This window comes from Bombina bombina, chromosome 5 (genome assembly GCF_027579735.1).
Source record: "Bombina bombina isolate aBomBom1 chromosome 5, aBomBom1.pri, whole genome shotgun sequence".
In the NCBI taxonomy this organism is placed as follows: domain Eukaryota; kingdom Metazoa; phylum Chordata; class Amphibia; order Anura; family Bombinatoridae; genus Bombina; species Bombina bombina.
The window spans coordinates 605,856,609-605,879,920 of NC_069503.1; the positions used below are offsets into that span (position 1 = coordinate 605,856,609).

General features: G+C 38.9%; 2 protein-coding genes across 2 annotated transcripts in view; one reads left to right on the forward strand and one right to left on the reverse strand.

Annotated features, from left to right (window-relative positions):
• The window catches only part of SUGCT (succinyl-CoA:glutarate-CoA transferase), a 1,111,985-nt gene that overhangs the window by 81,245 nt on the left and 1,007,428 nt on the right, over positions 1 to 23,312 (forward strand). The window lies entirely within an intron of this gene.
• Positions 15,035 to 18,156, reverse strand: LOC128660634 (E3 ubiquitin/ISG15 ligase TRIM25-like). The gene has a single exon (XM_053714567.1). The coding sequence runs from the start codon at positions 18,134 to 18,136 to the stop codon at positions 16,571 to 16,573; it is 1,566 nt and encodes a 521-aa protein (XP_053570542.1). The 5' UTR covers positions 18,137 to 18,156; the 3' UTR covers positions 15,035 to 16,570.

The window sequence follows — 23,312 nt, forward strand, 5'->3', positions numbered from 1 at the left end:
AGTCTGAGAGCTCTGGGTATGCAATTACTAAAACAGCCCTATTAAGCATATAAATCCCGAACACAAGTGTTGTGTCTAACGGGCAATAGTGTAAGAAGACGACTGAGCATAATCTGAGGACTGTTTGCACAGTACTAATCTGACAAGTGGAAGCGGAGATGTCTGCCACATACTGAGGCGCCATCTTGGGGCATTGTGAGCCACAGCCCGGTATGGAGACCCAAATGCTGTACACCGATATTAGAAAACTGCTGGTAGACCATGGGAGGCGGCTGTGTGAGAGACTTGATGCCTTCCTGGTCACGATGCAAGAGGCGCGAACGCACTACAATACAAGCACGGAGGAGGATGGTGGAGTGAGAGTGGCTCGGTGTACCACATCGCCTGCTGATCCCCAGACGCGCCCTACTTTGCCGGTATCGACGGGGGTGATCCTCAGAGTGGACACTTATCCATCCTCTGCCGCCGCAGGTGTTTTCTGCAGTTGGGAGGAAATAAAATATGATTACTCGCACATGGAGAAGGGAACGGTGGAATTCTGCAGCGCTCACACCTTACCAAGCACACTTCCCCCTGTCACTACACTTGTGAGCTTCTTGCGGCCTCTCGGCGGGGAACGCTGCTTGAGTCCTCAGATGTACTGGACTCCTTACCTATATTCCCCTAACTATCTCTGCACTGTTTGGCCTCGCTTGGAGGCAGATAGCTTTTCCCGCATGCAGACAGGCTGATCGGACGCTGCAGGCAGGACCTATGGGCCTTTGAACAACTATGGATGCGGGCTTAGACTAACCCACGAAACCCATACTAGATCAACTTGTGTTATTACATTACCTATAGTTCGCACATGTCATCATGTTACTAAGAGTTTTGTTTATTTGTTATTGTAGAGATTTAGTTGGGGTTAGGTTGAGTCTGCAACTATCCCAATTTGTATGCTCTGCCCAGTGGCTGAATAATGGTCCTGTTTAAAATATATCCTGGATATTAGTGAACATGAATGACGGCCTTTGGGCCTGAGGCTCTCCCTAAAGGCACTATTAAAGATGTAGGACTGGGGGAACATGTATGTAAATTTCTGAAGGGGACATAAAGTATATAACTTACTAATTTTCCCAGTCTATATTACCTCTTAGAGGGGTGTCATTTGCTCTGTAGACACAGCTATATTTTCAGATCCAGTTGCCATCTTTTATTATTGTGTGATGTTTTTTCCAGGACGGTGCCTTACTTTTGCTTTTACCTTACACAAATAGGCATATGTACATAGCCATATAATGTTAATGCACCATAACTGTCTGTTAGGATTACTGGATAGCTCTATATTTTCTAGGCACTAAGCATCTAATGAAGGATCTAACTATCTGTTTGTTACTAGACGGCAATGTCTAATCGTTATACTACACTGCTAATGAGGTGGGTCTTGGTCTTAGACATTAAAATATAAGAGGGGAAATAAAAATGTATTGCAGAACATACGAGTGTAAACTCCCCACAGCTCAATATTAAATGTATGTTAGGTTTTAGTACTAAATCCCACTGTATAGTTGAAAGAGAATTGCCAGTATGTGTATATTTGTTCTACTATATCACGCTCACATATTTGATAGAGAGTTAGCAGTGGGGGTCATCCGATGCAATCAAATTAATCTGTGCCAAACCATGAGGAGCCGTCTATTGCAGCAGCATTTAAGCTTTCCCCTCAATCTGCGTGACTGACCCCCTCTGCTATATATGGTATGTCTAGGGCTGGTGGAGATCTAATGATAATTATGTAACTGCTTCAGTGCCTAGCAATGTGTGTTACTTTTATCCCTGATATTTGTTATTGTTTAAAGGCTTAATAATTGCTGTGTTAATGTTATTTACCCATGGAACAGCATGAGGCATTTATATCTTGTTGAGGATGATTGTCATGTATGCTACAAAGCTTTAGTGATATGTTCAGCTACTATGAGATCACTAATTAGCGAACTTCCTCTTAACGCTTTAGCTGACTTATAGACTTGAGAAATATGTGCATCTTAATGTAATGAGTGTGAACTCTTCTGTTATTTACCTAGTTAATTATTTATATGTTGCCATTTATTTTGAACTCTAACTCATTTTACTAGAGAAGAAGTCTTCCCCTTTGCCCTCCTCTAAGCCCTAGTATAATGCACCGCCGCTTTATTCAGTGTGGTAATGACTCAGTAATATCTTTTCTACACCGCCCCCTCACTCACCAATATGTTTGTGTATTAAATATAGGCCCAAAAGTGGTCTATAGAGTGAAAAACCCCTCAGTTAATTTGTGGTGTATTTGAGGGTCCGAAAGTGGCCTGAGCAATCCTGGAGGGGACAAAAAGAGAGGGTAGCTGAGAGGTTGCTCCCTAACTGGTTTATTTCGCCTAGAGACGGGCATGTTGGTCATTGTATATGTATCAGTTTCACTGAGTAACCTGTATGTTGTATATTTTATTACCCTCAATAAAAAATATTTAAAAAAAAAAACATCTAGAGATGAAGGAATGAAATCATATACTCTGTTAAGTTTACTAGGCTTTTCTGGGTTCTCAGCGACAGACGAGTCTGAGTCATCCAAAGTAGCAAGGACCTCCTTCAAAAGTAACTGGAGGTGTTCTAGCTTAAATCTAAAATTAATCTCCTCTGAATCTGTAGAATTTTCCACTACAGGGTCCGAGTCTGATATCTCGCCCTCAGAAGCCACTGAGGTATCATCTGCATTAGACAATTGAGAGAGATTGACTAACGCAGACTTAGCGGAGTCAGAACCCTTACTAACAGAAATATTTTTAGATTTCCTCTTTCGCTTACCAGCAACAGGGAAAGATGCTAAAGCTGCAGAAACCGCAGAAGTTATTTGCGCAGAGAAATCTCCTGGTAAATAAAACACCCCCTGGAGGATGATGAGAGGAACCGCAGGGCACTGCATGTGAAACTCTAAAGCTTGGGACATTTGAGGGGAAAGCTGAGGCACGGCACGGACAACATTATCCTGAGAGACAGATGGCGCTGACATTTTAACTTGAATACAAGTCAGAATACCCCTACGAAAAAATAAATAAATCTTTGGATAAACCACTTTGGAGATAGATGAGTCCAAGTTAAGAATCCACAGAGGATTTAACCCCTAGAGTGCTTGTTCCTTCTAACCTAGAAGGCAAAAGTACTTACCTGTGGATCCAGTTGCAGGGCAGATGCAGTTTCTTAGGTGTGACAGATTCACCAACATCTGTCAGGGACCTGTAGAAAAAGAAAAAAAAAAACAGAGTAACCAACCCTGGTTTTCTATAAAGGTGTAGCATAGATGTTAGAAATAAAGAAAGGACCACCTCTCCGCCTTCTAGCTGCTAAAAGCCACCATTACTCTTACTAAAGAGATTTACATGGACACAGCATAGCCCCAATCCTTGCTTGCAGGGAAAAGTAACCATAAAAGGATTAATATCTTCAGACACCATCTTTGCACGTTCCCCCGGTGAAAGAGGCAAAGAATGGCTGGGGATTATGGGTAAGGGAAGTGACACTAAACAGCTCTGCTGGGGCGCTCTTTGCCTCCTCCTGCTGGCCAGGAGTTGAATTCCCACTAGTAATTGGAATGAAATCGTGGACTCTCCGTGCCATAGGAAAGAAAAGTATTTTATTCTTTTTTAAAGGACCACTAAACACAGTAGAATATCATAATCAATAAATGCATTAAAATAGACAATATAAAAGCACTTAGTTTTAATTTCACATGATTTATTTCTGACAAATTTCAAAGTTTGTTTTATTTCTCTTCCTTTTGCATCATGTGACAGCCATCGGCCAATCACAAAATATGTATATATGTATATCCTGTGAATTTTGCACATGCTCAGTAGGAGCTGGTGCCTCAGAAAGTGTGCATATAAAAATAATGTTAACATTTAAATATTAAATGTGAATTGGAAAGTTTTTTAAAATTGTGCGCTCATGAAACTTTAATTCTTACTTTATACATAACAAACAACACACAATACACAGTACATAACACGCAGTACATAATACACAGTACTAGGGCTGTGCAATAAATCGCATGATTTGATTAATCACTATTTTTTGCCTTGCTAACGGCCGATTGGCCACGAATGTGCAGGGGGCTTTGTTTCACGAGAAATGCTTGTGCAATGATAAATGCTGACAAATGATAAATCGGCCCCATAGTGTATAGAACTGGACAACACCCCTAAGGTGCGGGGGCACACGGTAAGCTTACTTTTGTTAGTCACGTATGTCAGACTACGGCACCCAAGCAGGGTGTCATGATCAAAATAAATACACATGTAGAATGGCACTCTACTGTTAAAACCACATTAGCTGATAAATATTTCCTTTCACTGGCTTTTTGTTTTTTGGATTTAAAATGTTTTTATTGAGGAAAAATAATGCTGATCAATACAACATATTGTTCAAAGCTGCAACATGGTACAGAGAGACAAAAGTAAATCAGTTCTGGTAATAATAGTAGAGTCCCTGTTAACGTGTTGAATGTCCTTTTGTATAAATGAAACTCACATTATCAGGGTGAAACAGTTCACTGAAGGACATTTTGCTAATCGTTCGTTTGTTGCTAATTTATAAAACATATACAGGAGTTATAGTTTAGTATGGAGCAAACATGCTATAGAAAATGTTTGCACATAAATAACTATTAAACATACGTGTTAGAGATTAAATGATAAATAATATATAATAAGTAAATAAACAAAAGAGGGGTTACCAGTGACCATGGGTACAGTATACATGTCTTGCGGTCAGGTGTGGCCTGTACCGTGTGAGTGTGTGGTTTTAGTGGGAGAAGGTCGGGTTGCGTGGGTGGGTTATAGGTACAACTGTTCTTTAGGTTTCTTTGGTGGCATTCCACCTCATAAGCAGGATTTTTTGTACTCCGATTTTGCCTATTTTAAGGAAGTGGTATCTCTCCAGTGAGAGTAGGGTTTCGACCTGGCGTTTCCAGAGATTGAGGTTGGGTACCTCCTCAAATTTCCATCTCTGAGGTATTGAAATCTTGGCGCTACTAATCATGATGTAGAGTAGTGAGGTTTTAGCCTCATCTTTGAGGTTCATTTGGTTATGAAAGAGAGTGATGCACGGGAGTGCTGGGATCTGAGAGGAGAGTGTTTTATTGATATGTTCTACTATATCTTGCCAGAATGTCCCTAGTTTGTCGCAAGGCCACCAGATGTGTAGTAAGTCTGTTTTCTCACCACAGCCCCTCCAGCAAGTTCCGTTAGAGTGTTTGTTAATTTTTTGCAGTCTTGGGGGTTAAGTACCAACGGGATAGGAACTTATAGTTCATCTCTTGGATTTTGGCTCAGACTGAGGCTTTTTTGTGGTGTGAGAAAATCTTTATCCATTCTTTGAGGGTTATTTCCAGCCCTAGGTCTGTGTTCCACTTGGAAATGTATGAAGGGAGGCAGCTCGTCCCGTGTCTGGTAGCAGTCTGTAGCTAGAGGAGATTTTGTGTCGGGGGGGAGGGGTGTTGTAGCATGCACAAGCTTTCAAATGCTGTTAGTGGTCTGGATATGTTCTTTTTTTGCTTATGTGTGGTCAGATAGTGCAATAGTTGTATATGTGTGAGCCAAGAGGAAGAAATCCAGTCTTCTCTTTCAGATAATTCCAGCCTTGAAATTAGTTTCCCTTCTGAGAGGATATTTTTCATGGTGTGTGTAGGGTGTGGAGGGTGATTCTGTGTGAGGTTGGTGCAGTATGGAAGAAATTAAAGTTCAAGGTTGCACCTTATGGGAGTTAGGGAGGATGGTCTAGAAGAAATATGCGTGCTGGTTGCCATTAGTTTATCCCATTGGGAGAAAAGTTCTTTGAGAAGGGGGTAATTTTGGATAGATTTTGGTCTCTGGGAAGGTTGTAACCAACCCAGCCAACTGACGTTGTCCACCTGGAGTATTTCTCTGTCTAATTGGACCCATTGTTTATTGTTTGAGCTTTGGCTCCAATCGATTATTCTTTGTAATAGAGTTGCTACTCTATATCTTGCCAATTCGGGAACACCCATGCCCCCTTATCCCTGGCTAAGTATAGGGTTTTCTTTTGGACCCTTGGTTTTATATTGCCCCAAATGTATTGTTCAAGGTTGTTCTAGAGTTGGTAAAGGAAACCTCTAGGTAGTGGAGTGTTTGGAGAAAGTACAAGATGCGTGGTAGGACGTTCTTCACCGGCTTTTTAAAGGGACACTCAATCAAAATTAAACTTTCATTATTCAGATAGAGCATGCCATTTTAAACAACTTTCCAATTTACTTCCATTAACAAAATGTGCAAAGTATTTTTATATTTAAACTTTTTGAGTCACCAGCTCCTACTGAGCATGTGCAAGAATAAGTGTGTATGCATTTGTGAATGGCTGTCACATGGTACGTGTATGCATTTTGTGATTGGCTGATGGCTATCACATGGTACAGGGGGAGTGGAAAAAGACATAACTTTTAAAATTAAAAAAAATAAATCTACTACTCATTTGAAGTTCAGACTAAGTGCTATTGCATTGTCTTGTTATCTTGCATTTGTTGATTATGCAAATCTACGGTGTTGACTGGTCCTTTAATAAGGAAAATCCTCCACATTACACTTATGGAAATCATATAGTAAAATATAAGCTTAGCTATCTGGTTAAAAACAATCTATTGATACCTAAGGAGGTTCTTGGGTCATTAGTACCATAGCCAGAGGTGTATCGGGGTTGCCGCTTTAGGCTGCATGCCTCGTGGTAGAGTTAAGATCCTCTGCTGTTGTAGCCTTTCATGTTGCTCACAGTATAAGTCCTTATCCAGGGTTATAGCGTTGATAGGGGGATTCTTGGTATTTAAAGGCTTAGTGAATAAATCCGGTTCCATGTGTTCTGCTTTAAAATATGTTTTATATCTGTTGTACCAGGTATTCTTCAGTGTTAACTTTCAACAAAGTTCTATAATGTCTTAGAAAGCAACTTAGAATTATATTTATCTGATCATATTATTGCATAATTTTGTCAATATATAAGAATTTGGAAAATAGGAATGACCTGTCTTATGTATGGAGCTTTTTATCATTCTAAATAATTGATCTACATCCATAGTTTGACAATATAAATTGCACAGTTAGTAGAATATCCTGCTGGTGATAATATTCTAGGGCACTGTTCTGTAACCCTTGAGTGCTAAGCACTTTCCCACCTGGGTGCTAAGCTTTTTTTAAGGTTTTTATTATTTTTTTATTTTTTTTTTTAAACATTGTTTTATTTTTTTTCCAGATCGCCAAGACTTACACTGTTGGAAAGGTTAGGCGATTACCTTCCTAACGGTGGGTCTTGGGGGTCTGTAGCTGCTTAGATGCCTGAGATACAGGCTTCTAAGCAGCATACCCCCTGCTCCTATACCTAACATTGTTAAGTATATATAAAGTTGCGCAGTGACGTCACCGGGCATAACGTGAAGCCCCGGTGATGCCTGTCACTATGCAGGCCCGATCGCTGGGTTAGGAGCGAGTGGGAGCCCCCAGATCTCCCTCAAGGTGGGAGAGTGCTAGCGACGGCTCTGAGCCGTCGCTAGCACCAGAGTGAGAAACTTTGCGACGGCTCAGAGCCGTTGTTAGCACTCAAGGTGTTAAAGGGACACTGAACCCAAATTTTTTATTTCATGATTCAGATAGAGCATGCAATTTTAAGCAACTTTCTAATTTACTCCTATTATCATTTTTTCTTCGTTCTCTTGCTATCTTTATTTGAAAAAGAAGGCATCTAAGCTAAGGAGCCAGCCAATTTTTGGTCCAGAGCCTTGGACAGCACTTGTTTATTGGTGGGTGAATTTATTCACCAATCAGCAAGAACAACCCAGGTTGTTCAACAAAAATGGGACAGCATCTAAATTTACATTCTTGCTTTTCAAATAAAGATACCAAGAGAATGAAGAAAATTTGATATTAGGAGTAAATTAGAAAGTTGCTTAAAATTGCATGCTCTATCTGAATCACGGAAGAAAAAATTTGGGTTCAGTGTCCCTTTAAGTACTAATACAGGAGTAATATTTTTTCCTTCTGATCTATTTTTGCCGTATGTTTTGCTTGGATAGCACTACATCTGTATTTGCAACACTGATGCTAAGGATGTAAAATTCCAAAATATTTCAAAACATCCCACAAGCTATTGGCATCAATAATGTGAATTACTTGGGCCCACAATCTCATTTCCTAAATGTAAAAACAATATATTTTTTCTCTAGCAGCATAGTGTAATTTAGCCAATCCCACCATTAGCAATCAGCAATATAAACAGTTATGGTGCTCCTATTATAGAGCATATTGTGTATGGGCTACCTTAAAGGGACATTCTTTTTCAATTTTTATTGTGGCAGCTGAAATGCAAGCCATTTTTTTCTTTAATTTTCTGAGAAAAATATATTAACTTGACTTGCATTACACCTGCCACAATAAAAATGAACAAAACCATAACTAATTATTGTAATTTAAAAATTGGCTGCACTGGAATGTGAATGCTCTCAGCATGTATTGAACAATGAGAAATATGTACTTTAAGATTATGCATAGTTTAAAGTGATTGTAGGATTTACCATTGGAACAAATAAAGGGGACTTTCAGTCATGAAGAATAAAATACTTCATGCTGAAAGCTCCTTTATTTGTTGGAAGCGTTCGCCGCAATGAGCTGCTCAGGCAGTCCACGGCAGAACATGATTTTATTATGCGGGCTAACCGGCTTGGCGCCAGTTGGAACGCACGGCTATTTCCTAAGAGGTGGAAACATCACCTCACAGCAAATTGCATTCTGTCGTGGGCTGCCTGAGAAGCTCAGTGTGGCGAAAGCTTCCAACAAATAAAGGAGCTTTCAGCATGAAGTATTTTATACTTCATGACTGAAAGTCCCCGTTATTTGTTCCAATCGTAAATCCTAGTGTTTCACAAACGCTAAGATTTATACAATCACTTGAATGCATTTTTTATTGATAAATGTATGTTTAACAGTTATTTTAAAAAAAATTGTGATTCAAATCGCAATCATGATATTTAATTACCAAAATCATGATATTCATTTTTCCCCATTTTGCACAGCCCTACACAGTGTAATGAATATATCATAATGGTTTCTTCCAGTGTTGCTGTTTATATTTGTTGCAGTTCATATATTCTAACACTAGGGACAAGCATGAGGTATAACGGTGAAATGGGTGTGTTATCTTCAGTCAGTCAGTGAATAAAAAGTTCTTGAAGTTGAACAATGGTGCAATTCATGGGTTCTGTGCATTCTATAACAGGAGATCTTTACATGGTGTCAGAAGTAAATAGATTTATTTAAGTTTGTCATGGCTGCAAGCAGACAGCAAGTTCCTCCTATGGACTTTGATAAAGGCAATGTATGTGAGCACTGGACAAGATGGAGAGAGCCAATGGAATTATTATTTGCTGGCCCTAATGCTGAGAAGTGGACACAGGAGCAGAAGGCTGCAGTTTCTCATTTGCATTGGAGAGAAAGGCAGAGATATATGCAGATCATGGAGTGCAAATGGAGTTATATCTGCTGCAGGTAAAAAGGATCCCAATGTGTTATTTGAGAAGTTTGAGGCATACTGTAATCCTAAGAAAAACATAACTGTACAGAGAAAAGTTTCCTGTTTCTTTCAGGACTGTGATGATATGATAAAAGATAGAATTGTGATGGGATCAAATTCTAGAGAAGTACAGGAAAAATGACTGCTAGAAGAGGATCTAACCATACACTGCAGTAAAAATAGCTAGAGCATATGAAACATCCAGAGCTCACATGCAGTTAATTCATAGTGACACAAACACAGAAGTCTTACACATGGTGCAAAAGAAAAGTGAAAGTAATCTGATTCATAGCAGAAAAGCAAATAACCTACAGGATTGTGCAGAGCAAACTCTTTACAGAAGCTGTACTAAATGTGGTACAAAACACACTAAGAATACACAGTGTCCAGCGCAGGGAAAAATATGCTACAGATGTCAGAAAAACAACAATTTTGCCAGGGTGTGCAGGAACAACACTATAAAATATAGGAAGTCAGTGAATCAAGTGGAGCAAGATGAAAATGAAACTGATAGTGACATTGATCAAAGTACAATATTTCTAGCTATGGTGGATAAAACAAATGTAGAACAAGATGAAGTATATGTTGAGATTCTTGTGAGCACACAAAACATACCAATTAAATTCAAGATTGATACAGGTGCACAAGTAAATTGCATTCCTGCTAGCACATATGACAAGCTGGCAAACATATGTGAGCTTGAAAAGTCTGGTCTGTCAAAACTTGTTGGTTTTGGAGGACACCGGCTACATGTACTGGGAAAGTGCTCATATCAATGCATGTTACAAAACAAAAAACTTAGGCCTAGATTACGCTTACTAATAGTTACATTGTAGCTAGCTTAGGGTTTATTTTTATTTTACAGGCAACTTTGTATTTATTTTAACTAGGTACAATAGTTATTAAATAGTTATTAACAATTTAATAACTACCTAGTTAAAATAGAGACAAATTTACCTGTAAAATAAAACTTAAAGTGATGGTAAACTCTCCCCTTTTTAAAATCAGATCTGGAATGTAAGCACTATTTTAGATGGAGTTTAATTCATTAGCTGTAATGAAGATGCAGTATAACATGCTTTTTAATATAGATATGAAATTCAAATACTGCATGCTCCTCCGCCCACTTCAAAAGTAAAATTTTCTGTGAGCTAACAGATTGAATTGTTGTCCAATCAGCGCTCTCCCCATATGGCACTTTTGTTGTAGCTAGAGCATTGATTGGAGAGTAATTCAATCATGTAGCTGACAGGAAAATTGACTTTTTAAGTGGGTGGTGTAACGTGGGATATTTGAATTTCATATCTATATTAATAACTAAGTTATAGCGCATCCTCATTGCACATGATGAATAAAACTCCTTCTAAAATAGCGCTTACATTCCAGATCTGATTTTAAAAAGGGGAGAGTTTACCATCACTTTAACCTAAGTTACAATTACACCTAACACTACACTATAATTAAATTAATTACCTAAATTAAATACAATTAATTACAATTAAATAAAATGATCTAAAGTACGAAACCCCCCCCCCTAAATTACAGAAAATAATAAAGAAATCGCAAGATTTTTAAACTAATTACACCTACTCCTAATCCCCCTAACAAAATAAAAAAGCCCCCCAAAATAAAAAAAAGCCCTACCCTACACTAAATTACAAATAGCCCTTAAAAGGGCCTTTTGCAGGGCATTGTCCCAAAGTAATCAGCTCTTTTACCTGTAAAAAAAAAAAGTACAAATACCCCCCCCAACATTAAAACCCACACAACCAACCCTACTCTAAAACCCAACCAATCCCCCCTTAAAAAAACCTAACACTAACACCTTGAAGATCACCTTACCGGGAGACGCCTTCACCCAACCGGGCAGAAGTGGTCCTCCAGACGGGCAGAAGTCTTCATCCAGACGGCATCTTCTATCTTCATCCATCTGGCGCGGAGTGTGTCCATCTTCAAGACATCCGACGCGGAGCATCCTCTTCTGTCCACCAAGATGACGTCCCTTCAATTCCGATTGGCTGATAGAATTCTATCAGCCAATCGGAATTAAGGTAGAAAAAAATCCTATTGGCTGATGCAACCAGCCAATAGGATTGAACTTCAATCCTATTGGCAGATCCAATCAGCCAATAAGATTGAGCTGGCATTCTATTGGCTGTTCCAATCAGCCAATAGAATGCCAGTTCAATCCTATTGGCTGATTGCATCAGCCAATAGGATTTTTTTCTACCTTAATTCTGATTGGCTGATAGAATGCCGTTATTATTTTGGGGGGCTTTTTTATTTTATTAGGGGGATTAGATTAGGTGTAATTAGTTTAAAAAACTTGTAATTATTTTATTATTTTCTGTAATTTAGTGTTTTTTTTTTTGTACATTAGATATTTTTTTTTAATTGTATTTAGTTTAGGTAATTTATTTAATTATAGTGTAGTGTTAGGTGTAATTGTAACTTAGGTTAGGTTTTATTTTACAGGTATATTTGTATTTATTTTAATTAGGAAGTTATTAAATAGTTAATAACTATTTAATAACTATTCTACCTAGTTAAAATAAATACAAACTTGCCTGTAAAATAAAAATAAACCCTAAGCTAGCTACAATGTAACTATTAGTTATATTATAGCTATCTTAGGGTTTATTTTATAGATAGGTATTTAGTTTTAAACATGAATAATTTATTTAATGATAGTAATATTTATTTAGATTTATTTAAACTATATTTAAGTTAGGGGGGTGTTAGGGTTAGACTTAGGTTTATGGGTTAATACATTTAATATAGTGGCGGCAGTGTAGGGGGGGCAGATTAGGGATTAATAAATATAATGTAGGTGGCGGTGGGCTCCGGGAGCGGCGGTTTAGGGGTTAATATGTTTATTTAGTTGCGGTGGGCTCCGGGAGCGGCGGTTTAGGGGTTAATATGTTTATTTAGTTGCGGCGGGGTCCGGGAGCGGCGGGATAGGGGTTAATAACTTTTATTTAGGTGTCGGCGGTGTCGGGCGGAATATTAGGGGTTAATAAGTATAATGTAGGTGGCGGCAGTGTAGGGGGGGCAGATTAGGGGTGTTTAGACTCGGGGTACATGTTAGGATGTTAGGTGTAAACGTTTCCATAGGAATCAATGGGATATCGAGCAGCAGCGAACATAAGCTCTCGCTGCTTTCCGACTCCCATTGATTCGCATGACTTGCGTTTGGAACATCTGTAGTGACGTAAGCATCGATCTGTGTCGGACTGAGTCCGGCGAATCGTATGTTACGTCACCAAATTCTACTTTTGCTGGTTTGTAGGGTTTGATAACTAAGGCGAATCAGGCTCGCCACAAATACGCTGCGGAATTCCAGCGTATTTGCGGTTGACGGCTTGATAAATACATGCCCTTGTCCAGCCCACATTACCCACACTCAAATGGCTTAGTTGAAAAATACGTACAAATTGCAAAGAACATTTTGGAAAAAGCAGCCCAAACTAATCAAGATCCATACCTGTGTATGCTAAACTACCGTAACACCCCAATAGATGGAATTGCATCACCCTCACAATTACTAATGAGTAGACGTTTGAAATCAGTTTTGCCTTCAACACCTACACAACTTGCCTCCAAAGTATAGAATCCTGCAATGGTTAAACAGCGAGTGGAATCATTAAAATCAGGCAGAAACGGTATTATCATCGTGGGTCTAAATTTCTAAAACCTTGTGAGCTTGGCGATAGGGTAAGGATGCAAAATTTAGAAGGACGGTGGAAACCTGCAGTGGTAACCAAAGTAACAAGTGCACCACGCTCATACATTGTGCGCACAGAGAATGGCAAAGATTACCAGCGCAACAGAGTACATCTGCATCATAACAGAAGTACAAATACAGGAGTTGCAAATATTCTAGATGTAGTGCTTTATGTACCACCAAGGATGTCACATAGTGATATAAAGGAGACTCTTAGCTCAACTGATGCTTCACATGTGGACATACAGGAGGGACAATTACTGAGTACAACACCAACCGCACAACTCTCTGATCACAGTTCCAATGTGATTCTTCCTAGCACGACAGAAACAGCACAAGTTAAGCCACCCAGTAGATTCTCAAGATATGGACTGAGAATCAAGCCGAAGTATTGGGAAGATTATGACACTGCATAACTGTGTGCTTTGTTTGTTTTTTTTGTTTTGTTTTTTAAATGTATATTTCTTTATATCTAATATATATATTGTTTTTTTTTTTGTTTTTTTTTTAAGAAGGGAGATGTAATGAATATATCATAATGGTTTCTTCCAGTGTTGCTGTTTATATGTGTTGCAGTTCATATATTCTAACACTAGGGACAAGCATGAGGTATAACAATGAAATGGGTGTGTTATCTTCAGTGACTAAAACGTTCTTGAAGTTGAACAATGGTGCATCCATGAGTTCTGTGCATTCTATAACAGGAGATACTCCGTACATAACACACAGTACATAATACAAAGTACACAATACATAACACACAGTATATAACACATTACATAACACACAGTACACAATATACACACAATACACAGTACATAACACACAGCACACAGTACACAGTACATAACACACAGTACATAATACAAAGTACACAATACATAACACACAGTATATAACACATTACATAACACACAGTACACAATATACTACATAACACACAATACACAGTACATAACACACAGCACACAGTACACAGTACATAACACACAGTACACAATACACAGCCTTTGTCTGTTTAGAATGTGTATAGATCCAGCGTGTGCCCCAGCACATAATGAAGGCGAGCTCTCTCTACAACTGTCTGGCATGGCCTGAAATCACCACACAAACTCCCTGGCATGGGCAGCCCTCACTCAGTTGTTTTAAGAAGACTGAACCTGGATGCCCTGGCGAGTGGTGATTTGCCTCCCATAGAAAGCAATTAATGGGACACTCAAGTCAAAATTAAACTTTCATGATTCAGAAAGAGCACACTTTTAAGAATCTTTCCAATTTACTTCCATTTTGCAAATTTTGCACATTCTCTTTATATACAACCTTTTTGAGGCACTGCCTTCTACTGAGCATGTGCACAAGCTCAAATGGTATAAGTATACTAATCTGTAATTGGCTGATGTCTGTCACATGGTACAGGGGGGCCAGCTAATGGTAGAAAAAAAATTGTTATTGCATTGTCTTTTTTATGCACGTCTACTGTATTTAGCGGTCCTTTAAAGGAATGGAAAAAAATTGCAGAAAAATGCAATTGTAACAGGGAGAATCTAGCACTATTATTATTATTTTTTTAATCAAACACAAATCAAAATTGTACTTGTATTATTGTACTGACTACTAGTTTCATGTATATGCCTTTTCTGTCAGTGGAATAAGTACTGTACATTGTGAATATAGAGGCTGAAAGATGCCATTTACAGTAGCAAAATAAAGTACACTTCAAATACTTCCTAGTATGATTTTTAAAGTCTTATTTTTACTGCATCATTTTATTTTGAATTTTGCTGCGTACTTTTAATATACATTTTAATGCACACTGTTTAATGCTTATACCTTTTTTTTAACTGCTAATTTTATTGAATACTATATTGCAGTGAAGGCTTGTCAATAGTTTTGTTTGTGCTTATGTGTATGTATTTTATTGCACATGTATGTATGTATTTTTGTATATGTAGTATTTTTCTGATGTGTATGTATGTATCTTATTGTACATATATGTATGTCTATGAAATATTGTGCTGTTTATGTATTTTATTGTTTTTATATATATATATATACATATGTAAACCTGTGATGATGTATATGTATTTAATTGTACATGTGTTAATATATTTATGTATGTGTAATATTTTGTTGATGTGAATGTAGCTCATTGCACGTACTGTGTGTGTATGTATGTATATATATATATATATATATGTATATGTGTGTGTATATATATATATATATATGTGTAATCTTGTGCTGATTATTATTTTTACATGTATGTTTGTATTTATGAAAGTGAGATACCTATGTGCATGTGCAGCACTGTATGTATGAGAGTGAGGAACCTATGTCCTTGTGCAGCACTGTATGTATATGAGTTAGAAACCTGTGTGCATGAGCAGCACTGTATGTATGAGAGGGAGAAACCTGTGTGCATGTGCAGCACTGTATGTATGAGAGTGAGAAACCTATGTCCTTGTGCAGCACTGTATGTATATGAGTTAGAAACCTGTGTGCATGAGCAGCACTGTATGTATGAGAGGGAGAAACCTGTGTGCATGTGCAGCACTGTATGTATGAGAGAGAGAAACCTGTGTGCATGTGTAGCACTGTATGTATGAGAGTGAGAAAACTGTGTGCATGTGCAGCACTGTATGTATGAGAGGGAGAAACCTGTGTGCATGTGCAGCACTGTATGTATGAGAGGGAGAAACCTGTGTGCATGTGCAGCACTGTATGTATGAGAGGGAGAAACCTGTGTGCATGTGCAGCACTGTATGTATGAGAGTAAGAAATCTGTGTGCATGTGCAGCACTGTATGTATGAGAGTGAGCAACCTATGTGCATGTGCAGCACTGTATGTATGAGAGTGAGCAACCTATGTGCACGTGCAGCACTGTATGTATGAGAGTGAGCAACCTATGTGCATGTGCAGCACTGTATGTATGAGAGTGAGAAACCTGTTTGCATATGCAGCACTGTATGTATGAGAGTGAGAAACCTGTGTGCATGTTCAGAACTGTATGTATGAGAGTAAGAAACCTGTTTGCATATGCAGCACCGATTTATAAGAGCAAGAGACGCATGTGCAGCACTGTATGTATGAAAAAAGAGAAACCTATGTGCACTGCTCTATGCAGAAAAGTAGTTCTAATAAACAGAAGGCATAGCCATAAGCACAAGGGCCCTTTGCATATATAGACCCCTCTATACACACTGGGATGGCTGATTTACTGGGGATAATGATGTGTCACATCTCACAACATGCAGTGATCATCATTTCTAGCACATGATTCTGACCCACCCATCCCAGGATACGCAGAATACAGCATGTAGAGGCTCAGTGAAGGTGACGGTGTGTAAGCGTTTGATTGGGTCACACAGCTCATAAAAGGTCAGACGCCCAGCCTCATAGTCCAGCAGTATTCCTAATCTCCAGCAGGATAAAGTGTGTGGTATTGGAGATTGCTGTGAATCATGTGTTCCTGAAAAATATTTATTAAACCCACACAAGCACCAGGATTTGTTATTGTTTCCCATTAAGGACTGATCTCCTCTTCTCTCCATACTGGGATAGCACATCCCAACCCGCCATCCCCAAGCTTCACTGGTCTGCACTTCCCAGTAATGTCGTCCTGAGGAAAAGCTACTGGTGCTTAGTACCTGAGAACAAAGAAACCTCTTTGGTGTTTCTGGTCGCTGCTGGTTTAATTCTGACCAAGATGCAGATTTAAAGTCACCTGATACAGTTACATCATTACCAGCTGTATTTACATCCAGTAATATGTCTGTCACCTGCACATAGAGTCCTCTCTTTACATCATTCACAGTATCAACTAAACCTCTGTATAAGGTCACTGAGATCAGACCCTCATCCAAATCCCCCACAGCCGGTGCCTGTTTATCATCTCTCTGTGTGTCCTCATTATCTCCCTTCTCAGCACCACAAAAGTCATCTTTGTGTGATTCCTGTTCTTGTAGGACAGTTAATGGGTCAGTCATGCTGCACAGCCCTTCAATGTGACACATCTTCCTGATCAGATTGTCCTTCTCTTTTTCCAGCTGCTGGATCTGATCAGAGATTGTGAGTAAAACCTGCTCCTGCTGCCGAGTGATGTCACTCAAGAGTCGCTTCTCTAGGTCTTCCAGCTGTTTCCTGATGTTCCTAATCAGGGCAGTGAGTCGCTCCGTTACACCAGCTGCTTTCTCTTGCACCCCTCTTCTGTGCTCCTGCAGACTCTGGACTCTTCTCTCTGTCTTCTTTCTCTTTGTGGCCAGTTTCTGCAGAACATTTCTCAGTTTATTTTTCTTCTTCTCAGAAGCCTCATTCAGCAGCTCCAGCTGGTGTCCCCTGTGGTCTCCGGCCAGGGAGCAGGACACACAGATACAGGCAGCATCCTCAGTGCAGTAATATTTCAGCAGCTCCTTGTGTTTGGAGCATTTTCTGTTATCCCAGGAAGTGGTGGGTTCAGTTATGACGTTTTCCTCAGACTTGCTGTGTACCCTCAGGTGGGTATCACACAGAGAAGCCTCACATAGCAAACATGATTTAGCTGCAGGTACAGGAGAGTGAATACAGTAAGTGCAGAAGACTTTGTGATCTTGCTGAGCAGGAATGAAATGCTCCACTATGTTACGCAGGTTTAGGTTTTTCTGTAATTTAGGCTTTGTGTTAAAAGGTTCTCTGCACACAGGACAGGTATAAATCCCAGACCCCTCCTGGGTATTCAGCACACTCTCAATACAGCCCAGGCAGAAGTTATGGCTACAGCTGAGCGTTACAGGATCTGTATAAATGCTCAGGCAGATGGGGCAGGTTAGCTCCTCTCTCAGATCAGCAGACGCCATACTGTATGTAGCAGCAGAAAACGAAACTAACATTATCCTCTTATTCAGCACAGGGTGTGGTAAATTAATCACTGGAACATGCAGTTAACCCTGTGAGTCCCACTCTGCAGCTGTAATACACAAGCTCATGTGCACTAATTAGTTCATCTCCCCTATATGTGACCATATGTTATTGGTATTATATTTTATCTGCACCTGGTTCTGTCTCTCAGTCTTCTGCATTATCATATTCCTTAACCAGTAATACAGTCTTTTATAGAACTGATAGTGATTTAACTGTTATGTTCATACAGCTAAATAAACGTAGTGTTTACATTTAACCCCTAGGCTGCCAAACAGTAGCAGTGCTGAGTTACCTATTGCTTGTTGAGCCCCTGACTGCACATTATCAAGACAGGCTCAGACAGGGCTGTTTGTCTAGATATTGCAGAGTGTCTCTGAGACATATCAGGCAGATATAGTGTAGATTTATCTCATAACTGCACTGCATATGTATCTGCTCAGAGGGTTATGTTACTTATCAGGACAGGCTCAGACATGGCTGGCTCTCTGTTACTAGTTGACATAGATATTGATTATCAGGACAGGCTCAGACATGGCTGACACTCTGTTACTAGGTGATGTAGATATAGATTATCAGGACAGGGTCAGACAAAACTGTCTCTCTGTTACTTGTTGAAGTAGGTATAGATTATCAGGACATGCTGAGACAAGGCTTGCTCTCTATTACTAGATGGCGTAGCTATAGATTATCGGGACAGGCTCAGACATGGCTGAGTTTCTATTACTAGGTGACATAGTTATAGATTATCAGGACTGGCTCAGACAAGGCTGGGTCTTTATTACTAGTTGACATAGATAAAGATTATCAGGACAAGCTCAGACAAGGCTGAGTTTCTATTACTAGGTGACATAGTTATAGATTATCAGGACAGGCTCAGACAAGGCTGGCTCCATAATACTATGTGGCATAGATAAAGATTATCAGGACAGGCTCAGACAAGACTGGCTCCATAATACTATGTGGCATAGATAACGATTATCAGGACAGGCTCAGACAAGGCTGACTCTCTATTGTTAGGTGATGTAGATATAAATTAACAGGACAGGCTCAGGCATTACTGGAGATTAAATCTCCTCTCCACGAAAATGTGCGCTGGTATTGCAAGTTACGCTCAATGCGAACACAACCTTGCTTTTCGCATTGCATGAAAGCTTTGCGCTTCCATAGGCTCCAATTGACGTGCGATAAATTAGCGCTCCACTTGTAATGTAGCCTTAAATGTTATCATTATATTTATTATAGAGCTAAAAGTTTTCATATAAAAAATAAGTTGCACTTGGTAACAAGGTTTTACCTACAGTTCCAAGAAAAAAAAAGTCTACATCCTTGTAAAGGGTCAGTCTACAATATAATTTGTATTGTTTTTAAAAGACAGTTAAACCCTTTATCACCCATCCCCCAGGTTTACATAACCAATACTGTTACTGTTATATTAATACACTTTTTACCTCTGTGATTACCTAGTATCTAAGAACCTTCTGACAGCCCCCTGATCACATGACTGTGACTATATACAATCTACTGAGTTGCATTTAGTATTGTGTTGTGCAAACTCTTAAATAACTCCCTGTGCCTGGACACAGTGTTATCTATATGGCCCACAGTCTCTTGTTGTTAAAAGCAATTTAAAAAACATGTGATAAGAGGCAGCCCTCAAGGGTTTAGAAATTAGCATATGAGCCTACATAGGTTTAGTTTCAACTAAGAATAACAAGCAAACAAAGCATATTTGATAATAAAAGTAAATTGGAAAGTTGATTAAAATTACATCTATCTGAATAATGAAAGTTTCATTTTGACTAGACTGTCCCTTAACTTGCACTAAGGGAATTTACAAATGTGGCAATAAGGACTGTAAAGCCTGAAAAGTTTGTATGTGTAGATTATTTATCTGATCACGTGTACACAGTGCCACCTACAGTACATAGGGAAAACTACAAGAGAAGCTAGAGTTAGAATTAGAGAACATTTGTCTATTACTATAGAGATGAAATAGAAAAAGGTTATTGCCGTATTGGTCCCACAGAGAATGTTCCTTTAGTAGATTGTGATACCTTTTAATGGACCAACAAAAGTTCTTTTTATTTGCAATGTAAGGATGTTGGGATGGTGCAAACTAAAGGGACACTGAACCCAAATGTTTTTTCATGATTCATATAGAGCATGCAATTTAAAAACAACTTTCCAATTTTTAATTATTATTAATTTTTCTTTGTTCTTTTGGTATCTTTATTTGAAAATTAAGGAATGAAAGTTTAGGAGCTGTCCCATTTTTGGTTGAGCACCCTGGAGTGCACTTGCTGACCAATCAGTAAGCGCTACCCAGGTTCTGAACCAAAGATGGGCTGGCTCGTAAGCTTACATTCTTGCTTTTCAAATAACGATACCAAGAGAGTGAAGAAAAATGGCTAATAGGAGTAAATTAGAAAGTTGCATACAATTACATGCTCTATCTGAATCATGAAAGAAAAAATTAGGTTCAGTGTCCCTTTAAGTTTTTTTGAATTTCATATGCTTCTAAGGCCTAACAGGTCTCTTCTTCAGATGTAGATAATAGTTTTATCAGACAACTATTATCTACAGCTGAAGAAGAGAGCTATGAGGCCTTGAAAGCTTATGGAATAATAATAAAAAAAAACCTTGATGTTGTTGGTCCATTAAAAGGTACCTCAATCTACTAAAAGAACATTCTATAGAGATGAAGAAGCAGGATTCTTGCTCTCACCATAAGCATTTTATTTTAGAACACAACTAACATGTAGATACTTTTTCATGGAATATAGTTGAAAATAAATATGGCTAATCAGAGAGGTGGTAATAAGAAACATTAAATTTAATTTGTTCATTTACAAACTATAATTCCACAAAGCTTAAAGGGACAGGAAACCCCACTATTTTTTTTCATTATTTCGATAGAACATACAAATTTCCAATTTACTTCTATTATCAAATTGTCTTCATTATCTTGTTATCCTTTGAAGGAACAGCATTGCAATACTGGCAGTAAGCTGAACACATCTAGTTAGTCAAACACATCTAGTTAGACACCAATCATCAACTAGCTCCCACTAGTGTAGGATATGTGAGTATTCTATTTCAACAAGGGATACCAAGAGATATTTCTCTTGTAAGGTGTATCCAGTCCACGGATTCATCCATTACTTGTGGGATATTCTCCTTCCCAACAGGAAGCTGCAAGCAGAGCTGTCTATATAGCTCCTCCCCAAACTGCTACCTCCCAGTCATTCTCTTGCAGCTCTCGACAAGGGAAGTAGCTAGAGAGATGTGGTGCATTAATGTAGTTTATCTTCAATCAAAAGTTTATTATTTTCAAATGGTACCGGAGTTGTACTATTTTAGCCTCAGGCAGAAAGTTGAAGAAGAGTCTGCCTGTGGTTTTTGATGATCTTAGCAGCTTGTAACTAAGATCCACTGCTGTTCTCACACATAACTGAAGAGATGGGTAACTTCAGCTGGGGAAATAGCGTGCAGGGTCTCCTGCTCTGAGGTATGTGCAGTTTTAAATTTTTTCTAGAGAGATGATAAGCTAGAAAATGCTGACAATACCGGATTTATTTAAGGTAAGCCTGATTACAGTGATTTAATAACGACTGGTATCATGCTTGCTGTAAAGGGTAATATTTTTGTTATTTACTCCCATTACTGAATAGATATAACGTTTGCTTGAGGTATTTAAACGTTTATTACATATTGGTGATAAAACTTTATTCTGGGGCCCAGTTTTTCCACATGGCTGACTAGATTTTGCCTAGGGATAGTTTTTTAAGGCCCTCTCACTGTGAGCACAGGTTGGGAGGGGCCTATTTTTGCGCCTAAATTGCGCAGTAGTTTTTGCAGCTTGAGAAATCCAGCTTCTCTGTAGGAGTCCCCTGAACATATAGGACCTCTCTAAAGGGTTTTTGTGCCTTCCAAAGTCGTTGTATGGGCAGGTAGGGCCACAGCAGAGCTGTGGCAGTTGGTTGTGACTGTTTAAAAACGTTTATATCGTTTTTTTTTATCCGGTTTTGAAACTAAGGGGTTAATCATCCATTTGCAAGTGGGTGCAATGCTATTTCAGTCTATTATACACACTGTAAAAATTTCGTAAAATTTACTGCTTTTTTCACTGTTTTGCAGTTTCTGTGATTGTTTTTTTCTCTTAAAGGCACAGTACCGTTTTTATTTTTTGCTTGTTCACAGTTATTAAAGTGTTTTCCAAGCTTGCTGGTCTCATTACTAGTGTGTTTAAACATGTCTGACTTAGAGGAAACTCATTGTTCATTATGTTTAGAAGCCATTGTGGAACCCCCTCTTAGAATGTGTACCAAATGCACTGATTTTACTATAGATTACAAAGACCATATTCTTGCTTTAAAACATTTATCACCAGAAGAAATTGACAAGGAGGAAGTTATGCCGTCTAACTCTCCCCACGTGTCAGAACCTATAAATCCCGCTCAGGGGACGCCAAGTACATCTAGCGCGCCCATTGCGTATACTTTGCAAGATATGGCGACAGTTATGAATCATACCCTTACATAGGTATTATCTAAACTGCCAGGATTGCAAGGAAAGCGAGACAGCTCTGGGACTAGAATAAATACAGAGCTCTCTGACGCTTTAGTGGCTATGTCTGATACACCCTCACAATGTACTGAAGCTGAAGCAGGGGAGCTTCAATCTGTGGGTGATTTTTCTGATTCAGGGAAGATACTTCAACCTGATTCTGATATGTCTACATTTAAATTTAAGCTTGAGCACCTCCGCGTATTGCTCAGGGAGGTCTTAGCAACTCTGGATGACTGTGACACTATTGTAGTCCCAGAGAAATTATGTAGATTGGATAAATACTATGCAGTACCTACTTACACTGATGTTTTTCCAATCCCTAAAAGGTTTTCTGAAATTATTACTAAGGAATGGGATAGACCAGGTGTACCGTTCTCTCCCCCTCCTGTTTTTAAAAAGATGTTTCCTATAGACGCCGCTACACGGGACTTATGGCAGACGGTCCCTAAGGTGGAGGGAGCAGTTTCTACTCTAGCTAAGCGTACCACTATCCCTGTCGAGGACAGTTGTGCTTTTCTAGATCCAATGGATAAAAAATTAGAG

Coding starts and splice junctions, on each gene's coding strand:
- LOC128660634 (XM_053714567.1), bottom strand. CDS start 18,136: ATGGCGTCTGCTGATCTGAGAGAGGAGCTAACCTGCCCCATCTGCCTG.